This window comes from Pongo pygmaeus, chromosome 17 (genome assembly GCF_028885625.2).
Source record: "Pongo pygmaeus isolate AG05252 chromosome 17, NHGRI_mPonPyg2-v2.0_pri, whole genome shotgun sequence".
NCBI lineage: Eukaryota > Metazoa > Chordata > Mammalia > Primates > Hominidae > Pongo > Pongo pygmaeus.
In genome coordinates this window covers 29,245,618-29,260,472 of record NC_072390.2, presented here as the reverse complement: position 1 = coordinate 29,260,472, position 14,855 = coordinate 29,245,618, and the positions used below count along the sequence as shown (strand labels likewise).

The following is a 14,855-nucleotide window of genomic DNA, read 5'->3' as shown; positions in this document are numbered from 1 at the left end:
AGGATGTCCTGGGCTGGGCACCTCTCCCAGAGCACACGTGGCTGGGATGCAAGCCTCAGATGCTTGCACATTTGTGTTTGCCCAAATTAAATCTCTGATATGGAATTGGAGGCTTAAGCCCCTCTGCTTGAATTAGCCCCAGCTGATAGCTCTGGGCCTCGGGGGGCACTGGAATAAGGCTGCGGAGGGGAGGTGCAAAACCATCTGGGCAAGCGGCGGGCTTTCCTCATCTCCTCAAAATCGTGTCTGGCTTCTCCCTCTAATTTGGGTTTTAAAGTTTACATGGCGGATGCGATGCCTAAGAGAAAAAGGGCGCTGTCCCAGACATCAAAGAATGGTCAGTGGGCACCTTCCGCCTATTTCTCAGCAGCAGGCACACCTCAGCCCTGGCCCCCAGCAGCTCCACTCACCTCATCCACAGTCCATCGTGCCACTTGGCTGGCCCGGATATCAGCCACACCTGGAAGCAGCTTGCAGTGTTGCTCCCTGCCGAGGGGAAGGTCCCGAAAAGGGTGGGCTGACACCGTGGACATGAACACTGACTGGTGAAGCACCTGCTGAGCCTGCTCCGCCGAGTATTCTGTAAGAGAGGTGGGGTGGGTGAGGCTCAGGCTCCCAGCGAGCAAGCACTGCTGCGTCAGCCCCGCAGTCCAGAGGGCCCAAGTTAGGGGAGGGAAAGTGCAGACACCACCAGAACCCGCGTCTTCTGATCGTACAGCATCACTCCCAAGCATACCCTATGCCACCAGTCTGTTTCTGAGCAGTGGTCATAGAAGACAGATGTTACCCGTGCCCAGAAGACTGTGGCTGTGTGCCAGCCACATTCAAATAATCTCTATGAGATGCTGTTTGATGGCCAATGAAGGGCTCGCTTGTCACTGCCACTGGCTTCTCTCTCCTTAAATCAGGAGTCAGAGGAATCAAGGAACCATGCAGAATTTGACTACTAAACAGACTGGCACACCAAACCATCTGGGAGGTGTATGTACACAAAGAGTAATTTCTTCCTGGAAACGGCCTCATGAGTCTCTAAAGACAGAATGAGCCTCAGTCCACATCTGGCTTCATAAATCCCCTGAGTGATACTGAACATGACATGTAGCAAGGGTCCCCATGACAAGCTGGGTGATATCAGCTGCTGCTGCTGCAGATCCCCAGCAGTGCACCATGACCTCACCTGGTGTGACATCCTGTGGCAGCCAGGGACTTTGGAAAGCAGCGGAAGCTGAGACATGACCTCCCTAACACAGGCACTCTTAGATGGGGTGCTCTTTTCTGAGCAGCTCTGAATGCACCATGGTTTTAAGGTACAAAGGACAACGGCTGTTTGTTTGCACAAGATTGGCTGCTGCAACCAAGGAGTGAGACTTCAACGGGATCTCCATGCACTTCAGCCCCACACTTATCAACAGCCTTCTGTGCTGGTTTCCTGTCTTCAAAAGTGACTTTACTCTTATGTTACATCCCAACATTTAAGGAACAGGCATGGGACTCAATTCCCTAATTATTTAGTTTAAATCTACGAATGGATAAGGAGCAAAAATATTATAGAGATTTCAGAGAAAACCAATGCCTTTATAATGCCATCTTTTAAGATACTTTCAACATACATTAGCCAAATAAAACTGCTGGTATTAGAAGAGACTTTGAAAAGACCACAAAAGGAAATGTTTTAAGCCCTCCAGAAGTCTACCTTTTATAATGCAAAGAGAAGGTTAAATAAGCGGTAGCCACATAATTTAAGGTCTATTATGATGGTTTTTGTTTTACTAACAGAATCTGAAAAACCATTATGCAAATATTTCCACCTCAAATTAATTACAGCTTTTAGTAGGTGAGGCTGACCTGCATGGTCACAGTCACATATACTCATTAGTAATCAGAAAGGTTCTAAACTATGAGCGAGCTTGTCCATCACTGGGCTTCCCTGTGCAATACCGCTCTCATGGATCGAAACAGACATCCTCATATTTAACAGTGCTTGCTGTCTACACAGATAAAGAGACAGCAAAATTGCCAGCTTCTCCCCAATTCTTATGCTCCAGGTGCAAGCAGCAGCAAATTCATCTCTAACTGCTGATTGTCCAACACTGACCTTTTTAGTATGTAAATAGGTTATCTCTTCTGTGTAGTTCAGCCAACAGTATGTAAGCCTGCAGGTTCTGAAAGGAAACTTCACATCTACCTTGAAAAGGCAGTATGTTGGCAAATGTGAATGTTTTTTAATGAAGTTGTCAGGCTGGACAAGGGGCATGTACAAAACAAGCCCTTGAAACCCGGAGTGGGAATGTCACAGGGTCAGTCTGCAGTTGCAGCGACACAGAAATGATCAAGGGCTTTGCTGGGAAGATGGGAGTTAAAGCCCTGCACTCTTAGGGATTAAGACCTGGGCCAAAACTGGGCTTTATCCTGGAAAAGAATAACCACATCACTTAATCAGTTGTTTTTGCTGAAATAGTGTGGACTTAAACCCAACATATATGTATCTCAAACTCATGCCCTGGGTAAATTAATCATGCATAGTTTCCAAAATATATATGACTCCGAAAAGACACAGTGAATGAATCTTATATATTGGAAGAACAAATATGTCAAGTGATGGTGATTAGATTTCTGTGACTCCCAAATGAAGGCTGAAGTCATTAAAAATGTAAAAGAAAAAAAGACACATAAAAACCAGAAACCTGTGTGCTCCCCAGCAAGAAAATTTCGCACACCATAATTCTGGAAGCAAATTATCTGCTTTGGGTGCTGGGGCAGACTCTTGGAAAGACACCTAATGTGTGGCTGAACAGTCCAGGGGCTCCTCAGTCCATTGCTTGCCACTCTCAGGACTGGTTCTGGGCTCTGGAAGATGACAGATGCGGACTTCAGTTAGTCCAAGTAGCAAGATGGCCTTTAGGTCACAACGAAAGAGATGGAGTTCTAGCTTTATGCTGTGCATTTGAACTCAGGCTGGCTTTATATTATCTGTGGCTTTTGAATACAGTTACCTGTGTCCCTATTAAATCAAACTATTTGAAGTGAAGCCTGAATAAAACTGAATTGGGGAATGCAGGAAAGCTGTGGAGAATAGGCTCTATATGCCAAAGGGAGTCCCACATGGGCACTGGGGAAAGACCTGCAGGCACTTGCTGAGCTGTGGATCCCCTACCTGGGGTTCAGAGTTTTCACCGGGCATAAGGGCTTGTGTCTGTTTATCAGCAACCTCAAATTCTGGGAAATGCTTGCCAGAATCTGTTATATGCTGAACACAGATAATGTTTTACTATTATCAATTTTACTGTATCAGTTGTACATTATGAGATAGAAAGTTCGAAAGTTGAGCTTTTGAAAACTCATGAAGACTTGAGTTGGTCTAGGAGGGAGTCCCTGGATAGGGAATCTGGAATAACCATTCTGTCATCTCTAAGACATGCCTGGGGGTGACAGTGTCTGTCATGCAGTGCTGGTGTGAGGGAAAAGGAGAAGTTGCAGAAGGTGCTTAGCAAGGTCTCCAGCGTGTTGTGAACACTCAGTGGCAGGTACTACTTTAACTGTGATCGGCAAACCTCTTGAGGTCAGGATTGATAAGGGAAGCGGCCTGATTCTAAATTAACACAGTGCAAGACTAATTTGCATTTGGGGAGTGTTTCGTGGGGGCTGTTTTGCCTTCTTTGTACCCTTTAGCAGGTCTAATGTCTTCTAAAGCTGATGATTTTGGGGTGGGATAGTCAGGTCTAGCTGAAAAAATGCTTGCGTGTACTTGCCTCAGGAGCTCTGTGGCCTAGTGACTTCCCTACATAATAGCTGAGTGACCTAGGATTAGGTACTTAATTTCTACATATCAAGGTTTTCTAACTCTAAAATGGGGTAATAGGAGGGGGGCAAAAAATAGAATAGAATAGAATAGAATGGAGTAAGAGCAAAACTTATACCTCACTGAGTTATGATTTGGACAGCTCCTGGTACGTAACGTGTTCAATACATGTCAGATATTACGTTACTGTTACAAGTTATAAAGGTATTTTAAGTTGTAATGATAGTGAATGTGGGGACATACACCACTTCCAAAGCCAGGGTGGCTGATGTGCCTGAAACTTACAAAATGTGAAATCCAGACTGAGATTCAGGGTCTTGAGGGCTGTGTTCAGATTTCACACCTGAGTGGTCCTGGAATGACAGTGCAGTGGTCACTGAAATCATTTGCAGAAGTCCTAGTGGAAGGAAATGAGATCTGCCACTGCAGGGTGGACATCTGCTTCCCAGGCAGCCTGTTGCCGATGTGTGGCAACCGTGTCAGATGTTAAAATGCTCTTGGCCTGCCAGCTTAGAAATTATGTGACTGTTGACAGGCTTTTAAAATTTAGGGTGATTTGCATTATTTTAAATTCTGTGCATAAAACTAGACTTTTGAAAATATCCACTTAAAATTTGCATAAATTTTTGTAATATGCGAATATACTTATTTTAACTTTTTTACAAAGCCCAACACGATTTATGTCACATCAGATACTCACTAAAACGTTGTTAATAAATTAAAGAACATAAGCTGATGATGAAGGCATAGACTGTTTCCAGAAATCATTCTCATCAAATCAGATGGATCACATTCTTCTATCTTGGGCACTTTGGGTAAATGCAGCCTTCCAGATTTGATAAGGATGTTTGCCACAATGACAGGGCAGAAGGGTCACTTGTGTACTTCATCCACCAGAGCTGGCATCACAGCCCTGTTTCCACCTAACACAGCTGAGGTACATGAGATGCTTCCCAGTTGCATGACCTCACTGTCATCGTGACTCCTATCCAGCTCCCCTAAAAGTCAGCCAAGGAAATTCAGCCTGCAAAAGCAGCCCTCCTACTGGAGGTTTTAACATTTTAATTAATCAAAATGTTCTCTGCACCAGAAGAGGAAATGTATATCTAATACCGCCTTTGCCTCTAACACCAATGTGACAATAAATAAAGATATCCTTACGTGTGGGATGCCTTCTCCTTCTAGAAAACAGAATACATAAAACTTGTAACGTCAGTGGTTTGTCATTGGGGGATTTGGTTGAAAGAATTGTTTTGCTACCGTTTTTCTTGCTATGGGTGTTTCTTTTGGATTTTATGGACTTTAAAAAAATATATGATGAAGAGTTTAATGATTTCATTTAAGGTGCTTACAGATATACTGCACCCTCAAGTTTCCAAGGCCAATATGTTCAGATACGTTCAGCTCTGTGTTCAGCTGCAGGGTCCTAAGAGGCCCTGGACCACAGCACTGGAAGACTTGGCCATGGATCTTGAGTCTAGCAACACTCAGAGAGGAGTAACCCATCTCCAAAGAAAAGTCATTGCTTGCCTTTCCTACAGAGGCAATAAACAACACACTGGAATCCGGCTGATTCCCTGCTGAGAGGCAAGTCCACTGGTAAGTCTATCTGCCTTTAAAAGTCAGAACGCCACAACCAGGGGAAGGCCAATTTTTCCAGAGTGCCTGAGACAGCCAGACCAGCCAGTTGTGGACAGCGTGTGACCTACAGCTGCCTTTCCAGTGAAATGACCAAACAGACTTGTGACACGAGGCAGAGCACCGTCTGCTTCCCATTCCACAGATTAAAAGGAAAAGTATTCAGCCAGGTGCGGTGGCTCACACTTGTAATTTCAGCACTTTGGGAGGCCAAGGTGGGAGGATTGCTTGAGGCCAGGAGTTCAAGACCAGACTTGACAACACAGTGAGACCCTGTTTCTACAAAAAAGAAAAAATTAGCTGGGCATGGTGACATGCACCTGTAGTCTTGGCTACTTGGGAGGCTGAGGCAGGAGGATCACTTGAGTTCAGGAGGTCGAAGCTGCAATGAGTTATGATCACACCACTGCATCCCAGTTTGGGTGACAGAGAGAGACCTTGTCTCTATTATTTTTTTAAAAAAAAAAAAGAAGAAGAAGAGGAAGAATAGTTTTTAGAGACTAAAGGATTTTAATTTGTCTGAAAATAACATAAAGGTAGGTCCCTGATTTCTTCTCTGCCCTCTCACTCATCCTTCCCACTTCTGCTCTACCCTGACAAATGAGAAGGAAAATCCTTTATGGAAATGTTCTTTAAAAATATGGCTGTTTCTTCACAAAAGCCTCACAAAACAAAAGTGAAGCAAGTGAGTCATAAATGGTAAACCACAGTCTGCATGACTGGGCCTTGAGTTATTTTTAATCCCACTAAAAAAGGAGACCCATTTCACAAGTAACCTTCTCTTCAATGAAAGGGATAGCAGTTCTACTGTGTTCTCTGCTGCAAAAAGGAGGAAATAAAAAAAATGCAATCAGTCCCCAAATCCAATTATGTGATTGCTCTCACCCACTGTGTAATCTGTGACAGTCACCGACCAAGTCCCATCAATTCATCTGGCACTGACTAAGAAGTTACTCCACCCAGGCCCTGTGCTTCCATAGTGACTTCTGCTGGAGAAGCAAGGAAATGTTCAGAGATGGCTTTTCAACTGGGAACATTGTTTTCTTCCCACGATCACCTGTTCTCATGCCCTGCGTACTGAACGTGCTTGAAACTATCATTTCTCAGCTGCACCTTCTTCTCTTGATTTTGATGCTTCTGAGTCTACTCAGTCCCTCTTCATTTCCATTTCTTTATCCACAAAACAAAAGTAAAAAGCAGAATAAGAGAGGCCTCACCATGATGTGCAGGACAACTGCCTATTTCCGTATGGGAACAGGAGCTCCTCAGGAACGCTCCTCTCTCTGACAGCAGGCACTCAGCACATGCTGTTTCTTAGATGCCAAGTCATATTGCTCCTCAGACATGGGCATGGCCTGTCTGCTGCACTGTCTTCTGTTTCTCATACCCTTATTATTTAGAATTCATACACAGATATCTGCAGAGCGTTTTCTAATTTTAGCTATTGGTCTTCCCTCATCACAAGCAGTCTCTTAATCAATTTTATATAAATATGTGAGATGAAGCACACAAAGGTCAGAGATTGTCCACTGCCTAGTGAGCTATCAAGAGGGTTAGAAGTTGAATGAAGAGCCTTGGATGCCCCACATCTGCGTACTATCCAAGAACAGTAGACATTAGCCACACTACAGAGCACCTGAAATGTGAAGCGTGCAAACTGAGATGTGCTATAGTACCTCATAGATTTTGATCACTTAGTAGCAAAAAGCAGAATGTAAAATATCTCCTTAATAATTTTTTGAATCTTGATTTACATGTTGAAATGATGTTTTGGATCTACTGGGTGAAATAGAATATGTCGTCAAAACCAATTTTACTTGTTTCTTCTGATTATGTTAAAAATGGCCAGTAGAAACTTTCAAACTCCCTAAGTGGCCAGCATTCTGCTTCTACTGGGACAGTGCATGTCCAGAAGAGTGCTGAGCCCATGGCCTCTCTCCAGACCCACGCTGGGTGCAGGAAGAGGCTGGGTGGTTGGATCCAATTAACATGACTCTTGTAGAGTAATGATAACAGGGCTTGAGTAGCCTGGATTCCACCCTGCCCCAGAAATCCAATAACAGAAGGCATGAAGACAGGAGGTCATGGACAGTCTAGAGGAGCGGAAGAGTCTGTCTGGGGGATGACTTGGGTGCTTGTGTTGGCTCCATGGTTCATTTTCCCTGAGACTCTGAGCCATGTGTTTGTCTGGCTTATAACTGATGCTCAACAAGTACCTCTTGAGTGGATGAATGAATGGCTGAATGAACGCATGCAGGCCAGAAGGCAGGGACATTTTTCATTTACTACAAAAGCAAAGAATGACTTTTAAAACTAGGTTAGGAACTGTTCAGATTTAGAGCCACTTTCTCTAAAAGTGTCACTGCCCAACCCCAAATCACTCAACGCTAAAGGAGTGTGTGGCGACCCAGCTGCTGTTTCCTTATCAGGGCTTGTGTCCTGGCAGGGCGGACCGAGGGAACTGAGTTTAGGAGTCTCCAGACTCTCAAGGGCACCTTTCAGGCATTCCTCTCCAACGTCCAGGGGATGGCCAGATCCTTGGGGCTCCAGCTGTCAGGCTTTACAACAGCTCTCAATGGGTAACCTTCCCACCTCAGTCCTGCTCCCTCATCCAGGGAGAAGTGGTCCCTCTGCACTCAGGCAAGCCTCAGCCCCGCTGCCTGCTCCACACAGTGGCATCTCTGAGGACTGAGAGGCCCCTCCTCCCAGGTGGGCACATGCCCTGTGGTGCCCAGCTTCTCCCTGCAAGCTGCAGCTGTTCCTCCAGGCAGGCGTCCGTCTCCTCATGGTTTCCTCAGTGGCCACCCAAGCTAGGTCCCAGAGTCTTCCATTCACCTCTGCACATCTCTGTCTCTTTCCTTGGTTCCATGGAGGAACTGAGTCTGTTCCCTCCCTCCCCAAGGGGCTGCCATGGCCTCCCCTGTCGTCTGCGCTTCTCTCACCCAGGCTGACTGGCCTGGAGCATCAGGCTCCCTGTGCCTTGCTGCCCCAACACAGGCTCTTGCAAGGGGCTGATTGGCAAACACAGTAGAATCCTGAGGGAATAAGTCTCTTAATATGCAGGGAAGTGGCAGATAAGACACTTCCTATAGCAGGAGGCAGTCACGACTCTAGGAAAGAGCTCTGCCTCCAGCTTTCATTCCTGAGGGCAGGGTTTGAGTTCCTGCTGTTGATACTATTCCAACAAGCACTCTTTTAAGGGATCCCCAACCCCAGAAGTCTATCTTTAGGGTTCTCTAGACCTAAAGGCTTGGGGTTCCAGGTGCACAGGCCCTGTCCAGAGCACTTGGGCTGGGGCACAGACTCCTTGCCACCCTCTGGCTTCATCACCCTCTGTGGCATCCCTCAGCCCAGGAGGAGGTAAGTCCTGCCTCCCCAAGGCTGCCCCTGGGTACCCTGCCACTGGCTACCCTTTATGGAAATTGTCCATTTTTTTTTTCAGCCCCCATGAACAGAGTAAGAAGTCAAGGGCAGCCATTTCCAATTCATCCCCAGAGTTGCATGGCAGAGCACGAACCTGACACATGGTGTAGTGTAGCAGGGGTGCTTAACACATAATGGGACTGTGGCGCCTTCAGAGGAATTGTACTGCAGGGATAGGTAAGGCAGTGGCAAATGCTGACTTATTCTGCACCAGTGAAAACAGTGAGTTTTTATCCTGTGGTGTCTTACTTGTCAAATATACTCATTGCTGAAAAGGCTGGAAATTGTTTGTGACATGAAATCTCACTCACTCCTCAATTTCATACTCAAGGAGCAGATATCCCTGGTGTCATCTTCACAAAAGTGCAGGAAAATCCATAGTAACTTTTGATAGGTTAGTCATCCAATACAAGACCTCCATGCAGCTTATTTTTTGATGGCTAGAGAGCAACCTTTTAGTTATTATCTGCTTCACACAGCTTGAGACATTAATTAACTTATTTTGATTGATACTACACCCCAATCACCTAGCATGTATTTTTAGACCTTTACTGGCAGAGGAGACACCAAAACTGAATGGACACCAGCATCAACCTGACCAGGAGACTGGAGTGGCTCTTATTTTGAAGTTTCTTCTTTTTAGGCATCCTCCTGCCTGGTCACTTCCTACCCTGCTCTCCACGTGCAGATACTGAGCAGGAGCCCTGCTGGGTTGCGCATGCACAAAACTGAAAGGCCCTACTGCCTTATACATCTGTGAGTAGGACACAAAATAAGCCATTACAGTGCCTGAGGACATGGTTTAATTGTACTTTAATTCCAACAGTAGATGGTAGCACTGGTTGCGAGGAGCTAATGGATGTGGAAGTTAGCCCTGGCTTCAGCTGTGTGGGCACCCAGGCCTACGGTGGGGAGCAGTGCAACCAGTCCAAAAGCCTGAGCAGGTCTGCATGCTGCTCTCTCAACTCCCACAACGGGAGGGGCAGGGGAACGAATATAAGTTATCAGCCTTAAAATCTGAGCACGACCTACCTCTGGGAGGGCAGACACCATATTCTATTTGTTTTTGTAATCTCCACCCCCCGGCACAGCACCTATTACACAGAGGTACTCAACAGCTGTTTGCTGACAACAAACGGGGCAGGAATAACTCTTGGGAAGGGGCAAAAGAGTGAATCCTTCTTGGATGAAGGAAAGCCTGGAGCTCCCCCAACTCTGTCCATGCTATGAATGAATGCCTCATGGATTGTGCCTCCCTTTTCTCTGGGAATGTGCCCCATTCCCAACCCCTGGGCACATCATTTGAGCAGAGGGTCCATGGGGGACAACTTGAACACCGAGAGCCCTGACTGAAAAGACTCCTGAGGTCCAGTGTGTCTCCAAGGTTCCCAGGCTCATGTGGGCCCACAGCCAGCCCAGGGCACAGCACCGTGGCTGTTATCCAGGAGCGCACAATCAGAATGACAAGGCTGGGATCAAACGGAATGATCCCTGCCAGAGGCCAGGGAGCAAGCCTGTGCTGGGCCCCTGTTAATCGTCTGTTTTATTCACTCCAAATGACTTCATGAAGGATGGTGCTATTAGCCCTCTCTGACAGATAACACAGCAGTCTCAGAGACACAATGTAACTTGACAAAAGTGATTCAGCAGCCCAGGGTGGAGCTGGGGTGCTGATCCTAGAGCCTACCACACCAGGGGCATTGTTTTCCTCCAATCCTTCAATAGTGGGTTATTTCTCACACTGCCTGTACATTCCTGTTTAGAAGGTGACAGGCAGAAGTCACACTTTGGGGGCAGGGTGTGGCCCAATCATCCTGAAAAGAAGGGTTGTCTCTTCTTTAGCAAGGTAAGCCTCTGTGTTGCAATACTCAGCATCTGAATCTCAAGACAGGTCCCTGGAGGTATTGTCAGATTTATCTCAAAATAAACATTGCTTCCAGGGATCCTGCGTGGGACCCTTGGAGACCTAGTCAAAGGAGCACCTTAGGGTACAGGAATGACAGCCATCTGGGCTCTGCCTGGCAGGCAGTAAAGGCACACATCGCCTCCAGGGGCCACACTCACCTCTCTGGGAAAACAGGGCTGCTGCTCACCCTGCTTGTCCCTGGCACAGAAAGCTGCCTTGTCCCTGGCACAGAGCTCAGCACAGCTGCTGGCTCCCAGGCACCACCGAGGGCTCCCCTCATGGAGTGGCTGACGTGCTGACAGACAGAGTTAGAAAAGTCAGTCTGCGTTGTGGGGTGCTCTCAGGGCCAAGTGGCTTGTTCTGGGAACCACCTGTTTTCACAGGCTAATGTGCTCCCTGCACCCTGCAGACAGCTCTTCCTGCTTCTCAGCAGAAACTCTCCTAGGCCTAAGGCCACGTGTCATCCCACCCACTCTGGGAGAGTGAGAGGCCAGGTTTCCCCCCAGGAAGTGAAACAAAGCATCCCCGTCTCAGGTGTATGTCATATTGTCTACTTTTGATTTTTTTGTTGAAAACATATAATAAATTAGTTTGTGCTTTTTTTTTTTTTTTTTTTTGAGACGGAGTTTTGCTTTTGTCACCCAGGCTGGATTGCAATGGCATGATCTCGGCTCACTGCAACCTCTGCCTCCTGGGTTCAAGCAATTCTCCTGCCTCAGCTGCCTGAGTAGCTGGGATTGCAGGCACGCGCCACCACCCTTTGATAATTTTTATATTTTTAGTAGAGACAGGATTTTGTCATGTTGGCCAGGCTGGTCTCGAACTCCTGACCTCAGGAGATCTGCCCACCTCGTCCTCCCAAAGTGCCAGGATTACAGGCATGAGCCACAGTGCCTGGCCTGTGCACTTCTTTTCACATTTCACTTTTGGGCAAACTCAATGAAGAAGTAGCTCATGGGCTATTTTCTTCTTGTAGGAGCTGTGCATATTTCCAGCTTTTTCCTGGCTTTGCAGAGAAGCCAGAAGCAGCGGTGCACACAGGATGACTTGCTCCTCAAGCCGCCCTTGCCTGGGCTGATTTGTGTTCCCTCCCGCATACAGCAAGGCTAGTGAGGCGGAGGATGGCAATTGCTGGCCATGCTGCTTGGGGAAGCATGCCCACACCAAATTTCCCTCTGCTTAGCTTTCTGAGAAGGCCCTCCTGCCTGTTTTTCAGGTTTCCCTCTGTTCATACAAATCAAATGTGTGTACTCAAATATGCTCCCCCACCACTGACCTCTTGGTGTTCTCTGGGCTCCTTGGCCTAGTCTCACCTTCTGCTAATTACAGGCAGCAAGCACAGTGGGCTGTGATGACTGGAAAATATATGGGTCAAATAGAAAATAAAATTAAGGCTAGTCTTCTTTGTTACACAAGTAAAAGAAGAAATGAGTATTCTTAGTATTTCACAGACTTCAGTCTTTAAAAATTATTAGAACTATGAAAAGTTCTTTGTTATACAAGTAAAAGAAATGAGTATTCTTGGTATTCCATAGACTTCAGTCTTTTCTTTAAAAATTATTAGAATTATGAAAAAAGAAACAATGAATGACACTAACTTTTAAGAAGACTGAAGTGAGATCCAACATGCAAAATGCTCTGTGCTCTTCGTTATGGGATTCAGGTCCTGTCGGAAACTAAGTTCCAAGGGCTAGGTGCAGTGGCTCATACCTGTAATCCCAGGGCTTTGGGAGGCCAAAGTAGGAGGATCCCTTGAAACCAGGAGTTTAAGATCAGCCTGGGCAACACAGCAAGACTCCTTTCTTTGAGAAAAAAAAAAAAAAGCCAGCCTTGGTGGCCCCTGCTTGTAGTCCCAGCTACTCTGAAGACATTTGAGTCCAGGAGTTCGAGGTTGCAGTGAGCTGCGACTGTGCCACTGTACTCCAGCCTGAGGGACAAAGTGACATCTCATCTCAAAAAAAATGAATTTTTTTTTTAAAAAAGAAACTCCAGTTCCAAGTCACACAAAAGCTATTCTGTTCGGTCATCTATTATTCTCTTCTAGAATAAATATCTCCCGATGCAACATGCACAGACACTGTATCTTTTTCCAATTTATCAGCAGTCAAAGGAACAAAAAGCTTTCAATATTCTATGTGTGTGTGTGTTTTGGGGGAAAAAAAAGGAAGAACAAAAGCAAAACACTTGAAATGTTTAAATGGCAGGAACAAGTAACTTGCATAAGTTAAAGAACAAATTATGAAGCAAAGGCATAATGAAGGAATGGAATTAGCCCCTCTATGTTGTGTTTCAACCTCCTATTTAAAAAGAGAGAGTCCCGCCAGTGGAGCTACGAGCTCCCACTGGAGTGAGACCTGCACTCCCGCCTCCCACACAGGGTGCCCACTCCCCTGCACTTTGGCCCAACTCCTGCCACCCTACCCTTTTCTTAAACTTGATAGACTGCCTAAACAATCTGGCCTCTTTATTGAGCTGCTGGCTTTCTTTACCATGCAGAATAGACTTCCCAGGTCTGTCCAGCTGTGGACACAGCCAGAGGTTGTTTCCTCACGACAGGTCAGCATAGGAGCCAAGAACGTTCAATTAGTCTGAAGCAAGGTCTCTGTCACATGAAATTCACACCTTTCAATTACAATTTTTTGCGGAAGCACAGAAGCAGAGAAACCACAGACAGAGCCATTCAGAAGCCTGGGTTTCATAAAGACTCCCAGAGGTCATGGAAAATGCCCCGTACAGAGTCAATGGCATACTTTCAGAAAATACACATTGAGAAACGTGCTATAAATTAGTTCATTTCAGATGCTAATTTTATACTCATAATAGCTTGCAAAAATGACATCTATCTCATTGCTATTTTAAAAAAGTCCAGAGATTGGATCAAAGCTACTATATTCATCACACATATGCTTAAGAGGGATGAGAGATGATATGATTTACCCTGAAATTAATTAATTTACTATGTTTTCTCATTTATGTGAATATGCCAAAAGATGCAGAATTTGAAAATGATGTTTTCTATCCATATTAGTAAATATAACTACTAAGTAATTATTTCTTAGTAACTGGTTTAAAGCTATCATATCAGAAATTCCAGTAACAACCGACGGGCAATTGAGGAAACGGGCTGAAGGCTTCATCACCTCAGCAGAAAGATGACAATTTCCTTGAGTCTTTTACTCCTACCACGGACAGCAATATGAAAACTGATGCGATTTTGTTAAGGGAGGCTCAGGTTGCTCACGTCACAAGGAAACACAGTCTTGTAGATTAAGGCCTTTGTTTCCAGCATGAAGGAAACTCCCTACTTGTAACGATATGGTAAGCCTCTTCTTCAAGTAAATGACACTTATATTCAAACCTGTTTTACACTGCTGTGGGAAATAACTGCATTTGGAATCAGTAATTTTCTCTACACAACTACTTTCTACTTGAGGAATAGCCATTGTGGAAGTGGTGTTACTAGAATACAGTTACATTTTAAGGAGCAAATGCTTAAAGACTACCCAGTCGTAGATAACCGAATCACTGCTAGTGAATTAGAGAAGTCAGTGGTAACACCAACACTTGAAACCCCAACACAACCGTTTTCTTAATTATCAACTATAAAAGGCAAGCTGCTAACATGTGTGTGTTTGTGTGGGTGGGGATTAAAAAAAAAAACAGTGTTAGGAAATAGAACAACTTTCCTGAAGCTAGCGTTTGAAGAAAACTGACTCGAGTAGGCTGTCACCACACTCTCAAGATCCTGTTGGTTATCATGGGTAATATTTAGGAGCATTCTGCAGAGCCTCTAATAAACCATTTGAAAGGGAAAACACTGAGCACAGGATTGAGGAGTGACGGAACACAATGGCAGTGATGGCAAACGTGCCTGTGATAAACGAGACACAGCAAGTTTCCGAGGCCGGGTGACCCCTCCCACTTCCCAAATAGCCCAGGACTCTTCAGGGAACTTACTGCCCCTGATTTTTCAGTCTTTCTGTAGGCTGATTTCCTCATACTAAACACTCCTCAATGATACAGTGAGGCTTCATTGTGTCATATTTTATTCTAACCTGGGAATGGCAAGATCACCTGAATTTTTTGTTT

The 14,855-nt window shown here is 45.5% G+C and overlaps 1 protein-coding gene across 6 annotated transcripts in view; it reads right to left on the bottom strand.

The window, feature by feature from the left end:
• Window positions 1–14,855, bottom strand: part of L3MBTL4 (L3MBTL histone methyl-lysine binding protein 4) — a 462,348-nt gene that overhangs the window by 14,207 nt on the left and 433,286 nt on the right. For all 6 annotated transcript variants that reach the window (XM_054460568.2, XM_054460567.2, XM_054460572.1 and 3 more), the window contains one exon: window positions 411–580. In XM_054460568.2, coding sequence (XP_054316543.1) covers window positions 411–580 — 170 coding nt within the window. The remainder of the gene's footprint in view (window positions 1–410; window positions 581–14,855) is intronic.